The 19,369-nt window shown below is 42.0% G+C and overlaps 2 protein-coding genes across 20 annotated transcripts in view; one reads left to right on the top strand and one right to left on the bottom strand.

Annotated features, from left to right (window-relative positions):
- The first annotated feature begins 1,415 nt into the window (after positions 1–1,415).
- LOC100765627 (nucleoside diphosphate kinase B) lies at positions 1,416–7,964 on the top strand. 2 transcript variants are annotated; one of them, XM_027424316.2, is made up of 5 exons: positions 1,416–1,567; positions 1,774–1,903; positions 4,595–4,696; positions 5,939–6,051; positions 7,726–7,864. In XM_027424316.2, the coding sequence occupies exons 2-5, from the start codon at positions 1,778–1,780 to the stop codon at positions 7,841–7,843; spliced, it is 459 nt and encodes a 152-aa protein (XP_027280117.1). In that variant the 5' UTR covers positions 1,416–1,567; positions 1,774–1,777; the 3' UTR covers positions 7,844–7,864. The 2 variants fall into 2 exon arrangements, with proteins under 2 accessions (XP_027280117.1, XP_027280118.1); XM_027424317.2 differs by having other exon boundaries at positions 1,417–1,567; positions 1,771–1,903; positions 7,726–7,964.
- Positions 7,965–9,078: 1,114 nt separating this feature from the next.
- Mbtd1 (mbt domain containing 1) overlaps positions 9,079–19,369 on the bottom strand; it is a 61,320-nt gene continuing 51,029 nt past the window's right edge. For 13 of the 18 annotated variants that reach the window (XM_027424302.2, XM_027424301.2, XM_027424303.2 and 10 more), the window contains 2 exons: positions 16,428–16,619; positions 9,079–11,975 (listed from right to left, as the gene is read on the bottom strand). In XM_027424302.2, coding sequence (XP_027280103.1) covers positions 11,857–11,975; positions 16,428–16,619 — 311 coding nt within the window. In that variant the 3' untranslated portion in view covers positions 9,079–11,856. Of the gene's footprint in view, positions 12,087–16,427; positions 16,620–19,369 lie in introns of all 18 variants that reach the window. The other 5 variants (XM_027424311.2, XM_027424312.2, XM_027424313.2 and 2 more) reach the window with 3 other exon arrangements.

The following is a 19,369-nucleotide window of genomic DNA, read 5'->3' as shown; positions in this document are numbered from 1 at the left end:
AGGTTTCTCTGTGCAACCCTGACTGTTCTGGAACTTTCTGTAGACCAGGCTGGCCTCACACAGACCTGCTTGCCTCTGCTTCCCAAGTGCTAGAATTAAAGGTGTGTGCAACCACTGCCTAGCTTAAAGAGTTATTTTCATTTTTTATTATTTTGGTTTGTCGAGGTAGGGTTTCAATGTGTAAGAGCCCTTGCCAACCCATGAAAGCATCTGCTACCATGCCCTTCTTTTATTGTTTTTTTTTTTTTTTTAATTACATATAGGTGTGTGTATGTGTGCTGCATGAGGGCCTTTGGCCTCGGAGATGAGAGACATCAGATCCCCTGGAACTAGAGTTACAGTTGTGAGTTACCTGAAGTGTGTGGGTGCTGTGTACTGAACTTTTTTTTTTTTTTTTTTTTTTTTTTTTTTTTTTTTGGAACAGCAGCAAGAGCTCTTAACTGCTAAATCATCTCTCTAACACCTCATTTTGTGTATTTTGAGATATAGACTATGTTGACTTTGAACTGTGTAGCAGTGGCTGTCCTTGAGTTCCTGCTCCCCTACCTAGAGTTACAGGCATCTGTCATCTATCACGCCTGGCTTTGCTTCTTTTGAGATGGGAATACTGTGTGCTAAATCGTCCAGGCAGGTCTTGAATTCTCTCTGAAGTACAGGCAGGCAGTCAACTTTTGGAAACTCCAGGGTTGCCAGGAGTGGCTCAGGAAGAAGTGGGTTGTGCTGGGTGGGTGGTGAACCCAGTCTCTAGGTGGGAACAGGGTGTCTGATGGAAGCTGAAAAGGTAGGTGGGAGACAAACAGCAGGGGGCAGATCCTGGGCAGATCAAAAGGCATGGGCTATCTTAGGAACTGCGAAGTCATTCTGAGACACAGACATGAACAGATGGCCTTCTGAGGAGGGGGCTGAGGACAGACTTGGCTCCTAGGGAAGCTGTCATTTTGGATGAGGAAGGCTAAGAACTCAAGCAGAGGGGAAGGAATAGAGGGTTGGTTTTCAGAGGTGGGAAGGACTTGGGGGTACCCTAGGGCGGGGAGAGGCCTGCTGGGTGCTGGTGCCCCTGGGAAGGGTGAATGCAGATGTCTCTAGGAATAAAGAATTAAGGACCAAGCTGGGCGGTGGTGGTAGAGGCAGAGACAGGCGGAACTCCGAGTTCGAGGCCAGCCAGTTCTAAAGAGCGAGTTCCAGGACAGGGTCCAAAGCTACACAGAGAAGCCCTGTCTCGAAAAACACAAAAAAACAAACAAACGAAAAAAGAATTCAGGACCAGTAAGTAGCAGGTCCCTGGTAAACGCAGGAGTACTTAGGTGTGGGACAAATCACTTCCTGCCTCTCAGCCCTCAGTAGCCTAAGCAAGGCAAAGGCGTGCACCGCGGGCCGCTGGGCGGGGACAGAGACTACTGGCAGATTAAACCGGCTGAGCGTCCCGGGTTGGGCAGCGGGTCCTCCGGGGTGTGGCGTCCCTCGTCCCGCCCTCAGCCCCTCCTCCTTTGCCCTGCGCCGGCCGGTGGTCGCTCTGGTCTGTGCTCTCACCGTTTATCGCAGATACCGGCGGACCAGCCGACTTTCGGTAAGGCTGGGATGCACTCTCCACCCAACATCACCCCACCTCAGGCTACCACGGTCCCCTTCCTGGGCATCTTGGGTGGGGAAGAAGTACCCGGAAAGCCACGTGTCCTCCGCAGCGGCGGCGGTGGCGGAGGCGGGAGCCCACGTGGCCTCTTGGGCCGGCTTGGTTTGGCCAGGCCTCTTCAACTGCACTTCTTGCCCCAGCAGGACCATGGCCAACCTCGAGCGTACCTTCATTGCCATCAAGCCAGATGGCGTACAGCGTGGCCTGGTGGGCGATATCATCAAGCGCTTCGAGCAGAAGGGGTTCCGCCTGGTGGCCATGAAGTTCCTTCGGGTAACCTGCCCCTAGCCCCCTACCCTTCTGTTGTTGGGTCCCGGGTGTTTTGCCCTCCTGCCAGTGGTTTGTCCAGGTCGCCTCTTGGATTTGGGAGTCAGGCTTCTTTGGCTGATTTCGCTTGCAGGAGAATCCTTTTGACCTCCGCCCCTCAATAGACGGTGGTGGCCGGCTGGCCCCTTCTCAGGCCCGGGAGGACAGATGCCCTTGGGAAGGTTAAGCGGAGGTAACGTGACTCAGGCCTGGCGTCCCTCTCGCTGAGCGTCCCGGATCTGTGCACGTCCTGTCCGCCTTGCAAAAGGCCTCCACTCTTAATTGTGTGTCTTCTGGGGCAGCAAGGAGTGGAGACAGCCTGAGGCCCACACACTGTACGGAATGGGTGGGTACGGCCCCGCCATCTTTTGGTGCTTTAGCGAAAACTTTGGGATCACGGAGGATCCATGGAGTTGGAGAGCTGAAGGTGTAGTTCATTTGGTATAGTGCTTAGCATACTGGAGAGCTCCAGTTGGATCCCCAGCCCCGAATAAACGGTAGTGTGTGGTGGCACATCCTGTAATCTCAGCACTTGAAAGTTGGAGGTAAGAGAATCAGAGGTTCGGGGTCACCCTTGGCTAACACACCTTAAGTTTAAGGGCAGCCTGGGCTCCATGAGACCCAGACTAAAAAAGAAAAAAATAGGGGGAGGGTTACTTTTTACCCCCGATTTTTCGAAGTAGTGTTTCTCTATATAGCCCTGGCTGTCCTAGAACTTTCTTTGTAGACCATGTTGGCCTCTAATTCACAGAGATCCGCCTGCCTCTGTCTCCTGAGTGCTGGGATAAAGGTCTGTGCCACCACTGCTCGGCTAAAAGGTTACTTTTAAAGTGTAAATATCTTTCGAAATTTAAAAAAAGGGCATCAGTTTAGTTTTTGGGGCTGGAGAGAAAGCTCAGTGGTTAAAACACTTTTACTCTTCCGGAGGATGGGTTCAATTTCCTTCATTCACATGTTAGCTCAGAACTGAAAGTCCAGTTTCAGGGGATCTGGCATCCTCTTCTGACCTCAGTGGGCAAGAGACTTGCAAAGGATGCACAGATACACATGTAGACAAAACACCCATACACATAATTATTAAAAACAAACAAACAAAAAAACAAAATACAAACGGGGCCAGGTAGATGGTTCAGAGGTTAAGAGCATTGGCTGTTCTTCCAGAGGATCCATGTTAAATCCCCAGCACCCACATGACAACTCACAAAAAATCTGTAACTCCAGTTCCTGAGGCTCCTATACCCTCATACAGACATACATGAAGGCAAAAACATCAACGCACATGAAACAACAACAACAAAAACAAAACAGGAAAGCCTCTTAGGAGCAGGGGCAGGCAGATCTCTGAGTTTGAGGCCAGCCTGGTCTATATAACAAGTTCCAGGGCTACATAGACAGCATGTCTCAAACAAAACAAGATTCCGAGGAGTTGGAGAGTTGGCTCAGCAGTTAGTAGTACTTGTTGCTGAGGTCACAGGTTTGATTCCCAGCACTGCATGGTGGCTTACACCATCTCTAACCAGTTCCAGGGGACCCATTATCTTCTGGCCTCCTGGGTACCAGGTACAAATGTTTGTTCTTATCTGGTATGTTTAAAAGGTTCACTTGACCAGGGGAACCTGAGATGATCTATTTATTATCTGGCACATTCAGCCAACACTTCACTTTCTAAATCTTGCCTCAGACCACTTTAGTGTTATATATCCTTAACATCACTGACAAAATGAGTCTTCTGTGTAGCCTTGGCTGTCCTGGAACTCGCTCTGTAGACCAGGCTGGCCTCGAACTCACAGAGATCTGCCTGCCTATGCCTCCCAAGTGTTGGGATTAAAGGCGAGCACTACCACCACCTGGCTGATTCTAATTTTTTTAAAAAACAAGATCTCTATCCCAGGCTGGCTTTGAACCTATGATTCCCCCTGCCAGTTTCCCAAGTGCTAGGATTACAGGCATGAGCTGTCATGCATGGTTTGTTGTGTAAACACTTGTTCTTTTTGTCTTGTGCATGGTGTGTGAATGTGTGTTTTGGTCCATCTTGTTGGAGATAGTCTCTTTTTCATTGCTGCATATTCCAGGCTAGCTGGCCGGTGAGCTTCCAGGACATCTCCTGTCTTTACCGCTCGCTCATCTCTGGGTGGGAGGTTCTGGGAATTCAGATGGAGGTCTACAAGCCTGCACTTTATCCTCACATGCTTCCTCATGGAGTCATCCTCCTTTTAGAAACTGGTGCTGAAGAGTGAACACATGGTCTTTCACGGCAAGCACTCTACCACTGAGCTGCATTCCCAGCTCGAGGGTATCTTTATGATCGAAGGTATTTTTTTTTTTGGGGGGGGGGGTGTTAGGTTAGTTCGAGACATGTTTTCTCTGTGTAGCTTTGGAGCCTGCTTGGAACTAGCTCCGTAGAGCAGGATGGCCTCAGACTCACAGAGATCTGCCTGCCTCTGCCTCTGCCGGTATTAAAGGCATGCGCCACTACTGCCCGGCCACCAGAATAGTTTTTTTTTTTTTTCTTTTTTGCCATAATGGTGTCAATTTCATAGGATGGATCCTTTTGAATGTGCTGAAATACCAAACCTGGAATTCAGAACCTGCCATATGGGGTATAGCCAAACTTAAGCCTTTCCGGTCTGTTCCCTAATGGGATCCTCTGTCTTACAGGCTTCTGAGGAACACCTGAAGCAGCACTACATTGACCTGAAAGACCGTCCTTTCTTCCCAGGGCTGGTGAAGTACATGAACTCAGGGCCTGTGGTGGCCATGGTGAGTGAGTGTGAGGGACTAACAGCAATTACTTCGTCCTCTCTTTTGGGACTGGCTTTTGCTGTGTGGCCCAGGCTCAACCCAAGTATGTCTTGCATACTGGGTTTATATAGATAGGAAGGAGTTAGTTAACTAGGTATTTGGGAGGGGAAAGGAAAGGAAGTCAGATTTTGAAAATTTCTGGACTAGACAGAGTTCAGTGGTAGGAGCTCATGCTACTCCTGAAAAGGACTGTAGTTAGGTTCCCAGCACCCACACAAGCTGCCTCACACCACCTGTAACTCCAGCTCCAGGGACTTGAGGCCTCTGGTTCCATAGGCACCAGTATTCACACGGGCATGTTTGTACACACACAAAGATAAAAGGAGCCAGGTGGTTGGTGATGGTGGCGCACGCCTTCAACCCCAGCACTTGGGAGGCAGAGGTAGGTGGATCTCTGTGAGTTCCAGGATAGTCTGATCTACAGAGTTTTCTAGGACAGCTAGCTAGGGTTATTCGGAGAAACCGTGTCTCAAACAAACAAATGAAAATCTAGGTTTTCAAAGAAGCACTATGTCTGACAAGTACTTTTGACTGCAATGCTTCCTAGACCTAGGAAAGTATTTCTTTTTTCTTTGGTTTTTCGAGACAGGGTTTCTCTGTGTAGCTTTGGAGCCTATCCTGGCACTCACTCTGGAGACCAGGCTGGCCTCAAACTCACAGAGAACCTAACTACAGTCCTTTTCAGGAGTGGCATGAGCTCCTACCACTGAACTCTTGAGTGCTGGGATTTAAGGCGTATGCCACCAATGCCCGGCTAAAAAAGTATTTCTAAGTATATAATCTGTAATGCAAAAGTTCTATGGCCCTGCACTACAGGTACAGTGTCTTCTGGGTGGCTTTCATGTCCCTGGGGACATGGAGTGTAAGGAAAGGCACTGAAATTGTTTAGGTGTACTTTCAGTTTCTAGACTTGTCCTCTCCTTCTTTCCCCTGCAGTACTTTCTCCTTTACGAGTAACTCTTGCCATCTCTTTCCCAGGGAGGCCCTTCCCACTGATCTTTCTCCAGACTTTGTCCTCTTTTTTTTTTTGTAATTGTATAATTGTTTATTCTAAAGTTGAGTGTCTTTTCCTATGTTCTGCTTGTTAAATGAATTTAAAACATAGGCTCTTGCTCTCTGCTGGGGTTATCTGACCACAATGCCATAAATCAGTGTCTTTTAATGGTTCTTTCACAATAATTGTCTTTTCTTCCCATCAAGGTCTGGGAGGGGCTCAATGTGGTAAAGACAGGTCGAATGATGCTGGGAGAGACCAATCCAGCTGATTCTAAGCCAGGCACCATTCGAGGGGATTTTTGCATTCAGGTTGGCAGGTAAGTGTATGTGGGGTGTGGGGTATGGGGTGTGGGGTGTGTGTGTGTGTAGGGATTTTTTTCTCCTGAGACAGGGTTTCTCTGTGTAACAGTCCTGGCTGTCCTAGAACTCACTTTGTAGACCAGGCTGGCCTTGATTGAACTCACTGAGATCCACCTGCCTGTGCCTCCCAAGTGCTGGGATTAAAGGCATGTGCCCCCACCACTAGGCATAATTACACTTAATTCTTAGTGGAGTATACATCCTTTGGGACATATCCCAAGTTTAGGAAAACCTGAACTTAATGTAAGGTAGAAATGGTCACTAAACACTTTCATGAATAATTGTTTAAAATTATAATTGAGACATTGTACCAAGAGCTGTATGTGATAGTTCCTATATGGGAAACAAAGGGTTTTAACCTCACCAAATTTGGCACTGTATGTATGGAAACTTAACCCTTTATGCTTCACTAAGCCATAGTTTGTACCTAAACTTTGTAGATTCAGATGGAAAAAAAGGATTGTTAGTAATAAGCATGGATGGCATGGTTTGGTTTGCAAATCACTTTTAAGAAAATATATGCCAGGTATGATGGTGCATGACTTCATTCCAACTTGGGAGCAGAAGCAGGCCAGAGTTCCAGGACAGCCAGGGCTACACAGAGAAACCAACCAACCAACCAACCAGACAATGCAGAGGGCTGAGGTTATAGCTTAGTTGACTGACTGCTTGCCTGGCATGAAGGAGGCCATGGGTTCAATTCCCAGCCCATGTAAATTAGATAAGGTGGCACATGCAGTAATTCTAGGGTGTGGGAAGTAGAGGCAGGTAGATCAGAAAGTTCAAGTCATTTCTAGCTTCATTGGAAATTTGAGACTCATCCCTGCCATCCCTCAAATTAGGACTGGTTCTTGTCTGGCTTTGATTTGGAGGCTTGCCCACTTGTATTTTTCAGTAATTTAAGAAAGACCTTTTCTTTGGCAGTAGTAGCAATCTTGGGTTATAAATACTCTTTAAGGGAAGACTTGGAAGTTTTAAGTTGAACTAAGGCTTTTTGTTTGAGCACCTTTATAGCTTTTTTTTTAGTATGACATTTAAAGATTTTTCAGAGTGTTTTGTTTGCATGTATGATGTGTGCCCTGTGTCTAGAGGTCAGAGAGATTATGAGATGCTTTAGAACTGAGTTATGAAGCCGGGTGTTGGTGGTGCACGCCTTTAATCCCAGCACTCGGGAGGCAGAGGCAGGCGGATCTCTGAGTTCGAGGCCAGCCTGGTCTCCAGAGCGAGTGCCAGGATAGGCTCCAAAGCTACACAGAGAAACCCTGTCTTGAAAAACAAAACAAAACAAAAACAAAACAAAACAAAAAAAAAAAAAAGAACTGAGTTATGCATGGTTGTTGCAAGCCACCATGTGGACTCAAACCTGGGTCCTCTGAAAGCAACAAGTGCTCTTAATGGATTTTAGTTAAATGTTTTATTCATTACATTGAAGATTCAGTGTAGTGCCTCATACATTCTTGACCAGTATTCTCAGTCCTTCAATTGGTTTTGGGATACTTCGTGGAGGAAATGTAATTATTGTCAGGTGGACCTTTGACTGAAAAGGTCTGCAATGTCTGCCCTTTGGTGTTACCTATTAAATGGACTCTGGTACTTTAAAATGCTGTAACAAATAAGCTTTCTTTTTTTAGGAACATCATTCATGGCAGTGATTCGGTGCAAAGTGCAGAGAAAGAGATCAGTCTATGGTTTAAGCCTGAAGAACTGATTGACTACAAGCCTTGTGCTCATGACTGGGTATATGAGTAGAGGTGGATAACGCTGGGTCTTTTTCCACATTACTGATGGATCCCTGGACACGGCTCTTCATTCCACAGAATAAATGGATCATCTTTTCTAAAATAATAAAGACAAAGACTTTGGAAGTGGATGCAGTGTCCTGTGCTCATTTGCTAGACCTAAAAGTGATTTTATCCCATGACTATGATGGCATTAAACAAAGTAGTCTTAATAAATAAGAATAGTCTGAATCTTCTCAGAAACAAGCTACAGATCAAGACACTTAGGAGGGATCCTACTAGGGGAGAGTCAAAGTGTGACACTGGCTCTTTAAGGAAACAAACAACCCAAATTGCACTAGCTTAATTCATATTTCTGCAAGAAAACCAAATAGGCCAGATTTATGTTTTTGTTGCTTAGGAGAAAGTTTCAAGACAAAAGGATACCACTGGAACAAAGGGTTAAAGAGCAATTAGTGCAGTTCCCAGCCTGAAGATTGTACACAAACGCGAGCTGCAGCCTTATTCCCTTTCACCAAAGACTGCATGTGTAAGTGTTTTGTCTGGTGTACAGAGGTCAGAAGGGGGTGTCTGCCTGGAACTAGATTTATAGATGTTGTAAGCTACCAAGTGGGTGCTGGGCATTGAGCCTGGGTCTTCTGCAAAAGCAACAAATGTTTTTAATCACTGACCATTCTTTCCTTAACATGTTCCCCTGTGATAGGATGCCTGTGCACTGGTGGGTGACCTCAAGCTGAAGGTAAGGGTGGTTGACAGTTGCCCACTTTGGGTACTGGGAGCCCAACTTGGGTTGTTTGGGAAAGCAATGTACTTTCCCTCTGGTTCACTGCTGCATCTGACCACTTCAGTCCCATGCCAGGGGGACTGACTTTTGCAAGTTGTCTGACCTCCACATGTGCACCCGCACTCCCTAATAAATAAATGGTGAAAAAAACTGATAAAAATAAAGCTTAACTTTAACATTTTATTTTGTGTAAAAAAGGGCAAATTTAGTGAATTATTTTCATCTTGTACACAAAGTTATAATTTTAATGCTTTCCACATCATGCTGAAAATTTGCATTTTGGTAAAAATGAAAGGAACATAAATTTCTCTGAAGGAATTTTTTCACGCCATTATATACATTTCATGAGAAAGCTTCAAACGCTTCCTCAATGATCACAAGTTACCAGAAAATAAAAGATAAAATTTTTCCAGATATTGATCTATATATCAAACGCACACAGAAATGATGTAAAAACCTTATGTACTTTACTTTGGCCTCTGTCCTTGAAAGGTTTGTCCAGGGACAGATGCATCTTTATTTATTTATTTGTTTTTTTGTATAAATGACTGTGGCTTTATTTAAAATATGAAAATCAAAGGAAGATACCCAGTTTAATCACAGTATTTTTTAAAATCCCTCCCCAATATTAAAGGATCATTACCAAATATATAGCACCATAATACAAATATTGATGGGGGAGGGTATTCACATCACACAAAAATTAACAATAATAAAAACAAACAAACACTGAAAACCCGTGTTAGTATCCGCAGAATAAGAAGTTGATAACAGCTTTAGCTTTCCTCATACACAGCAAGGAAAAGGTTAAAAAGTTTAAACTACTAAAAGTTCCCAGGCTCCTAACAGGAAACAAAAGCAAACCCAAGGTCAGCAGTACATTTTGAACTGTAAAAGAGAACGGGGCTAATGAGTTGTACGACGACAGGAATTATGGCTACGATGGAAGCCTCCTCTGGTTAACTTTCTGTGTTAGCAGCAGGAGTGAGGGTCTTAACAAAGAAGAGGGCTTCAGGTTGTATTCAGACTCCGAACAAGTCTTTACAAACCCTTCACTGTTGGTGAATATAAACACTTTATGAATGTAGGTGGGGAATTTTAAACACGCCAAGCCTGGTTTTGGTATACAATTGGAAGCTTGTAAAACCTGGCTACAAATGAGCATTTCACAGAACTAATTACCAGGACTGGCTGGCATGAAATCACATCCTTCCTGGCTTACAGTTCATTCCCCGGAGAGCTCCTACACCTAAGGTATGAGGAGAGCACCCCATACAACAGGCTTCTTGTGCTGGTACCATGGAAGCACAGTCCTGGGTTTAATCCGCTGAGCCTGAGAAGAAAGACTGCTATAACCTTTGCTTTGGACCTCTTCTAGGCTTGAAGCTCCTGGGAAGATTCTTCAAAGTCAAAGATTTGGAAAGTTTGAGGATGTCACATTTACAGTAGGTCCCCCTCCACAATGTTGTTTAAGATAAATATCCAGTAATTTTACAGCTGAATTCACATATATTTGACACGAGATTCAACTTGCATTGATGTGATCTACATTTAGCCCCCAGAGTCAGTATTAAGAAATGGTGACATGCGATTCCATACATTTTTACACTATAAAGTAACACATTTTACTTCCAGTAGCTACTACAAAACCTTATGTTATTAACCCCTCTTGCATAGAATGAGGTAAACCTGTGCGTATTACCAATGCTATTATTCCCAAAAGTAGAGCAATATTTTAGAAAATAAATTGCTGGTTTTTAATGTTCTATGCATTTAAAAGTCAAACAAAAATCTTACTAAAATGTCTCCTGGGGTTTTCCATTAGCGTTTTTTTAAAGCATTCCATAGGCTCAAGGGCTGCAGAGGTTAATCATTTTGATTAATTTCTCATTAGCCCTGCCTATTTTCCAGAGGAGATGGGCAGTATTACCACTCTGAAGAGGCCAGGCTCAGACCCAGAAGCACTTCTAGAACAGATGCAATGAATTCCTGAGAGTTTAGTTTATGAACCTCACTGGTAAATTCTAGAGCTCTCATTCAGTCACAACTCGGTAGAAGGGTAGAAAATGCAGAGAGCAAATCTTTCACCAATTTACCCTTTTATCCTATTTTTTTTAAAGGAAGCCATATGAATTTTAAAATAGGGAATGTTTAAAATGGTCCAAATCAGTTATTGTTAAATTCTGACTACAATTAAAGACAACTCATAATATGTGTGTGTGTGTGTGTGAATGGAATTTTAAGAAAATGATGTTTTTTTCCTCAAATCAGTTTCTAACAAATCCAGTTAAAAGTGGAGCTGGAATGATTCTGAAATCTAAACTTATTCTGGTTAACAATTTTTTTTTTTTATCTGATTCCCTTGGTAATACAGAACATCTGTTTTCAGGCGTGGTTACATTAAGTTGCTCTCTCTCAGATGGAGGGAAATGGCAGAGGTTTGATAAGAATATCCCTTTTATGGGATGTTCTCTAGCAAGGAAAATAGAATAAACTTAGGAAAATATTCATTTTCCCCAACCCCTTTTATAGACTGAGATCCTGTGTATCTTGTCAATCATTCCAGTTTAACACATTAGTGTTAGAAAAGTTTATCATTTTTACGTGGAGAGCATATAAAAGTATCCAGAGTTCTCCTAGTTTCATATATAACTCCAAATAAATTTTAGCAGAATGAAAAAATTTCTGTACATTTAAATGGGCTGCAATAAAATGTCAGCAAGCACAATTAATGACCCCTTCCGTGATCTACATGGTGATGAGCCCTCTGTGAGGGGTTCAGTTGCATATTTCTGCAGCAAAGGAAGCTGGAGATGTGACTGGCCTAACTCTAAAATCCAAAAATCTCCCAACAGGTACCAAGAAGGTTCATTTGTAACGACAGTTCATTTGCATTTACAGCTATATCCTTCTTAATCATTTCCTTCAATCCTGCTACCTAAACTTTAATCTTACCAAAAAAGTTAGAATTTCAGTTCTTGTTAACAATGCACATAAATCCAAACTTGGAAAATATTACAAAATTCTTTCAAAAGCTTCAAATACAACACAAAAATTGTCCATCTTTATAAATTGAAAAATTCCCCCCCACCAAAATAGTTTCCCCCCACCTGAAAAATCTGGAACTGAACTTTTCTGTGTTTAGCAAAATGTCCCAGTAGAATAGCCTGCTGTACAGCTGGATGACTACAAATCTGTCCTGTAAAACAGTCCCTCCCACCCCTAGTTTCTGAGCCACCTCATGGCTCTTGTTTGATGTAGAAGGTGGCAGAGCCATTGCTTTCTTGGTCAGATGCTCCTTGGAGGAAGCTATAATCCTCTCCATCTAGCAGCTCCTCCTTCAGCTGCGATGTGGTCACTGTATGAGACAGAAATGCACGGGATGTTACCAAGTCTTCTGGAGTGCCCTGGTTGTTCATCTTCATGTTCTATCAATTTTACAGCTAAGAAGACGTCATTTCTTCAATACCTATAAAGATGAAATCATGGAAGGCTAGGTGGAACTCAAGGGTAGAATGCTTGCCTAGCACCATGAGGTGATGGACTTGACCCCAGCATTGCAAAAACAGACAACAATGATAACAATGTCTTAAAAAATATTAACTTTGTGTGTGTGTGTGTGTGTGTGTGTGTGTGTGTGTGTGTGTGTGTGGTTTTAGGGCATTACATATGTATATGTTAGGCAAGTACTCTACCATTGGGCTATACCTCTCAATCCTAACTTAAATTTTAAAGTACATAGTCAATTAAATGTTTAGGAAAGGAACAATAATGCACACTGGATACTACACTGGATAATCTCCAACAGAATGATGAGTAACAATGTTCATTAATTCAACTAAAATAACTGAAATTCTTAGTATCAAATATTCACTTTTATGTCAATGCCTATAGAAACTAACATATTTCTTTTTTAAAGATTTATTTATTTATTATATATACAGGGTTCTGCCTGCGTGTATGCCTGAAAGGCAGAAGAGGGCACCAGATCTCATTATAGATGGTTGTGAGCCACCATGTGGTTGCTGGGAATTGAACTCAGGACCTCTGGAAGAGCAGTCAGTGCTCTTAACCTCTGAGCCACCTCCCCAGCCCTGAAACTAACATATTTCTTATACATTTGGAGATAAGACACACAACATGACCATGTCTGCCTATGTAGACCAAGATGGCCTTAAATTTGTGATCTTCCTGCCTCTACCTCCAGAGGGCTGGGACTGTAGGTACACATTACCATATCCAGTTAACGTCTCTTCAGCCAACTTAGTTCAGATGAATTTGAGGTCACTGACTATGGTTCCTTTCTTTTACCTGGGCCCTATGATTATTTTTCTTTTTTTTGAGACTAGGACTCATGGAGCTCAGGCTAGCTTCCTGTCTCAGCCTACAAGTGCTTAGATTACAGATGTGAGCCATCACAGTCAACTGCTTTTAATCTTTTAATATATCTAATTATCAAATTAGCTTTATTATATGTATGTGTGTACTGCAAAAAATACAGCATACAATACATATGATTGATCTCTTTATATACTCACACATCACACACACATGTGTGTAGTTTAGTACTCTATGGTTTGAGGTATCCAAGGTGGAGCTTTAGAACATACATTTGAATGAAGGCTACCTGAATGTAGCTTACTTACCCCCCCCCATTTTTACTTGTATTTCCTTCCTTCCCTCTGCCCCTCACTCCTCATGCTGGAAATTGATCCTAGAGCCTTGGGCATATTAGGCAAATGCTCTACCTCATGAGCTACAACCCCTACTCCCAGACCCCTCTTTAAAGTTTGAGATAGGGTCTTTGCTAGGCTGCTGCCCAGACTGGATGAGAATTTGTGATTTTCCTGCTTAGCTTCACAAGTGCTAGGATTACAACTGTGTGACATCACTACGCCCAGCATTATTTTATTTTTTCATGGTGCTGGGGACTGAATTTGGTTTTGTGTATGCTAGGTTAGCACTCTACCATTGGGATACACTTTCAGACACTTATTTTAGTTGATGAAGATTTCTTTAAAAATTAATGATGACTCTCCCAGTCCAAGTGTGTTGGCTCATACCAATAGTCCCACCAGCAGTCTGGAGGCTGAATGAAGCAGGAGGATCTTGAGTTTGAGGCATAGACTACATACTACATAACAAGATTAACAAACAAATACACAACCTAGTCTTAGGACATCTTTTAAAACTTTTATCTATGTTTTTGAGAAAAGGTTTCACTATAAAGCTCTGGATGGCCTGGAACTTGCTATGTAGATGGACTAGACTAGCCTTGAACTCAAAGGTCCGACTGCTAAGTGCTCAGATTAAAGGCATGTACCACCAGCCAGCAATTCTGACATTTTTACTAATTTTAAGGAATAATGTTTTGAGAGATGACAATTTATCTTTCTTTGGTTCCTATTTTGGTATCGATGGTAAAAGACTTAATAGCTCAAAGACAAAAAAGTGAATATATTGTGTATAGTATAGTAAGAGCAGAAGAAACAACACATTGTTGAAAGACAAAGCATGTGCACCTGTATAGTTCTTCCTTTTCTTAATAAAAATGTGTTCTAATGAACAGTAGCAAATATGCAACAGTTATCTTTCACATCTAAGCAACATGCAGTGGACATTTTAGTACTATCACAAGGATAAACATGGAAACAAAACCCATATTTCATTAAAGGTGCAGTACCCACAATAAAAGGTTGAACGTTATCTTGTTATACGATGATTAGATGGCTAAATGAATGGGAATTACCATGCTTCAAGATCAAAGATGTTTCACTCAAATGGATGTGTTTTTATGTAAGAAAGATAAGCTGAGGATCTAAGGCACACCCTAAAGCTGTATTCATTTGTACTCAAAACAAGTATCTGGAGTAGAATCATGTTAAAATATGGAAATGATGTACTTCAAAATCACTCAAGATAAAGGTGAAACATTCATCACTCAGGTATGGAATGTTTTAATGCAAACTTTCACTATCATGGAAACTAAAATAAAGCCTGCCTGGTATAATCCTTTCTTCCTAGCCTTTATTCTCAACTAATGATGGATGAATGCAATAGATCAAGTGGCTCAATGTCACATCTTACACCAACTCCATTTCTAAACTCTGCTTTTAAAAGGAATTCACTTTAGTGACACCAATTACTAACATTTCACAAAAGAAACAAATGGAAGTGATACAAAGCCAATAATAATTTCATAGATACAAAGCCAATAACAATAATTTCTTCAAACAGCCAATCCAACAGGGATTTCAGACATGAAGGCAGTAGTACAGTTTCCACAGCGTTTCACTGAGCAGATCACACCACAGTGGAGAGGACAAGCCCCAGAGCTCAGAAGATAGGCACTAACGTCAGGAGCCTTGAGGTTTTTTTTGTAGCATCTCACAAGTTGAGTTCAGTTTGTGAATCAGAACCTCTATCAAAACATATACTTCCAAAATTAGTCTGTTTAAAGAAAATGCTCAGAAGAGCTAACACAAATTTAAAAAAGCAAGAATATTTACATTTAATCAGGTATAATACTGTTTCATAAGTAGCATGTATGAAAAGAGAAAAGCTAACAACAATGAGCTGGAATGCCATTAGTTCTTAGAGGTTGATACATTAGAAGAGTAGCTAAAGTGTTAGTTGGTTGAAACAAGGACTCTCTCAGGAGGTTGCCTGGAATCCCCAATCTTCCTGCTGGGTTTATAGGCCAAACATTATGCCTGGCCACAGCAGATGAAACCTGGGATTTGTAATCCTAATCTGCTCTTCATATAAAATGAAGTATGGAACTCTTCCTTGATATAAGGCTACCATAGTGATCATCAGAAAAACTGACTGGTGGGAAGCTCAAGAAGACTGTGCAGCACAGTCAGATCTGTGAGAGCTAAAGTACATCTTAAATCGAAGTGAAAAAATGGCTGACAATGTCAGGTACAAACATCCTGGCAAACAGAAAAGAAGGGAACAAGGTACTAAGTTTCATGTAGGCCTTCAAACTACAAAGCCATTGAGCAAATGCTGATCAGCTACAGCAAGTCACTTAAAAAGCAATCCTTAAGCTGTACCTAAGGATACATGCTAATCAAACATGGACTCTAGCTTTGACGCTCCAAGATCAGGATTCTTATCTAAGGGAAGTTTTGGTTTCAGCAACTACAAGGGGCAAAACCTTACGCAATCTTCCTTGACTCTACTACGACAGATCCTGGCCTAACCAACTAACACCAAGAAATGTCACTTACTTAATCACTGTGCACACCACAACATGGAATTATGTAAATAAATTTCAAGTTAATTCAACACCATGACATACAGATAATAATGTGTTTCACGTGTGTGATGATACTCAGCTAAAATTTACTACCACAAACAAAATTACTTGAGCTCAATACACATTTTCCAGGAATGAGACACTATGGAATGTTATGAAAAAAATCTCACTTTTAGGTCTGATTAACCAGATGAGTTCTTCAGCATCTCTCTCTCCCTCAAGTTAAGTCATATGGAAGTCTACAATGTAATATGTTAGCCATTTTAATTAAGCATGAAATACCAGAAGTTGCCTCATAATCCTAAAATTTAAAATAACAGCTATCACAGATGCTCCTTAAGGACAGCAAAAACTCCTTTCCTAATGACTCCTCTTGGTGAGATGACTACCAAGAACCAGTGAAAATGGATATTTTAGTTAAAAAAAAAAACAAAACAAAAAACTTTGATGAGTCAGCACTGTCACAAAAGACCATGCTTTGTCTCCCACCACCCTGCCCAGCACTTGACCCTCTGTAGTACCTGTGGTGCTGCCGTGACTAGTTACCTGTTTTGAGGCTGGGCCTGAACTCTCGGCTAGTGCTGGGAGGTGGGAAGGCCTCCAGGGCTGTCTGTGCTGGCAGGGTTCGATATGGAGGAGGAGTCAACTCTTCGTCCCCAGAGAAGCTCCTCCGCACCCCGCCTGTCATGGGCAGGCTCGACAAACTGACAGGCTTCTTCCCAACTGGCATCTTCCTTTCTAAACATCAAGTCAGACTGAAGTAAGCTTTGACTTAGGTGTGTGGTAAGAAAAGTGCATTGTATTACTAGGGAGGCTGGGTGCTATAGACACTGTAGTCAGTTGACTGTGCAAGGCTTTAACTTCTGTGTGTGTGTGTGTGTGTGTGTGTGTGTGTGTGTGTGTGTGTGTGTGTATGTGTGCACATGCATATGCACATTCGGGGGGCAAGTTGTTTCTAATTTCTCAGGTTTGATAATCTTGGTCTTGACTCTCAAGCTTAAAATGAATAAGGCAAAACAAACTATATGTAGTTAGTGAGGACAACTGCTGGGCTAATTTCATTCAAGAAAACTCAGCTTGAACTGGGGTGCCAATGGAAGGAAGGGTCTTTATTTACTTTCTTGTAGTAGTGCTGGAGACCAGCAGGCTCTCATACACACTAGGCAAGTGCTACAGGGATCTACACACTGATCCCAAGAGAAAAGTCTCTAAGCATAACTTTTAAGGCTGCATTTCCCTAGCTATAGAAGGCTATTTTTGGCCCTTCAGGGGAGAAATCAAACAACTAGCATCGTATGTCTTGATTGCGTAGCACAATCTCATTGCTATATAGTGTGCTCCCCTGAGTTTTTATCAGCAGTACATTCAGACACCATTTGTAATTCTGACCCAGAAAAGTACTTCTAAAACTCAAAGCGTATTACATATTGCTTATGCATTCTTAATCTCAGGCTCTCAGGCAGCCTGGGTGGTTTTGAATTTACTATGTAGACAAGGCTGGACTTGAACTTCTGATCATCTTGCCTCCATTTCCCAAGTGCTGGAATCGAAAGTGTGCACTGTGCTCAGCTCTCCTTAATTAGTTTTCAAGACAAGGTCTCACATAGACTAGGCTAGCCTTAAACTAATTAGATAGCCGAGAAAGAACTTGAGGTTATGATCTTCCTGTTTCTACCTCCTATGTGCTAAGGTTAAAGGCATGTACCACTTTTAGTTATAGGTTCATAAGCAAAACATTCCAGAACTCACAAAATGCTTTTACCAAACTAAAATATACTTTAAGCTTTGCAAACACTGAACTGCCAGGCATAATGAAATAAGAGTACAAACTGAAAGGTATCTTATCTCTAGAAATGTACATTTCCTAAGTGCACAATGATCCAGTAATCAGCTCAGCTTTAGATAATCGAAATGAAAGTTAGCAGTATTTCCATATAAAATGAATCTGAAATCAAAGTGAGTTCACACTCAGCTCTCAACTGCCAGGCCACTGTCATGTACAGTGACTACTTGACTTTTTCTAACACATTATGAGTACAATACTAGGAAAATCCACCAAGTTCTACACACAGTAGCTCCAGAAAATGGCGAAATTTGAAAGTTCAGAATTACTATGGTTTGAGATAATGTTCTTTGAGGCAGCCCATAAAACCCTCCTGGTAAAACTATACTCTTATTTTCCAAAGGGCTGGTTAATAACTGTCCCTCGTAGCACAACTATAGGACAAAGTGAACTCACTGTTCACCATTCCAGACAATGAAGACAATCAACTACCCTGGTAGGCAATAAGGACTACCATAACAACGTCAGTACAGAAGATGACTGAGCTTGAAGAAACAACAGAGCCACAACACAACAACCTACCAGCAAACTTAAAAGACAGACACCAGGTTCTGAAGTTCATCTACTATGGACAAGTTTGCCTGTAGTGGATAATTTCGATTTTTATTTTAATTTATGTGTATGTATGTGAGCCTGTGTGTCAGTATGCAGATAGATGTAGGTACCATCACATGCAGGAGTCTGTTGGATACCCTGCTACAGTTACAGGCAGTTACAAACCACTCAATGTGGCTTTGGATTCTAACTTGGGTCTCTGAGTTAAGGCCAGTCTGGTCTACAAAGTGAGTTTCAGGACAGCCGGGGCTACACAGAGAACCCCCCCCACCCCCAAGCCAAATCATACAAAACAAGAAGCAGATAGTACCTTAACAATGTAAAACTACTGCTTATTATATTTCTTCAATTCCAACATTCAAAAAGCATCTTTTTCTAAGATTTTGGCAACAAAACCATACTCACTTGATGATACACTTATCATCTTTACTTGGTCCACTTACTGTAAACATTTGTATTTTGGTTCAGAAAACACTTTCCTTTCTGAAAGGGAAAAATTCCTAATTCCAAAACAAAAATGTATCTGTTCCCAAGGGGTTTCTAGTAAAGAGTTATTTATTTTCCATATATGTCCAAATAATTTTAAGGAATTAGAGATGATGTCATAGTATTAAGATCAAAATGCCAGAGGTAAGGGGTATGTTCCATCTACAGCTAAAGTTAATCTCTAATTCAGAAATCTATAATAGTTTCTGGTAGCAATATTAAATAGCACTATAATTGGTTTAACTGATATTCTTACTTTGTCAATTCATTCATTTATCCCCATATTCCTAGCCTAGCATTTAAGCATTTAAGTCACAAAACAAACCCTGCAAGGATCACAGAGGGAGGCAAGAGAACTGTGCATATAATGCTCATTAGTTTGTAAGGATTGTTTAAAACTTTTTTAAATATATTCATGTGCAACTGAGTATGTGTGTGAGATATATATGCACTCCATGTGTGCAGGTTACCTCTGATCCAGAAAAGAACCTGGGATCCTTGGAATTAGAGTTATAGACATTTGTGAACTGCCTGATATAGGTCCTGGGAACTGAACCCGGTCATATACAAGGGCAGCCAACTGCTGCTAATGGCTGAACCACCT

The sequence above is a fragment of the Cricetulus griseus genome, chromosome 7, assembly GCF_003668045.3.
Source record: "Cricetulus griseus strain 17A/GY chromosome 7, alternate assembly CriGri-PICRH-1.0, whole genome shotgun sequence".
Taxonomy (NCBI): Eukaryota; Metazoa; Chordata; class Mammalia; order Rodentia; family Cricetidae; genus Cricetulus; species Cricetulus griseus.
Note: the sequence above shows the minus strand (reverse complement) of the source record. Positions and strands in the feature narration are given on the sequence as shown.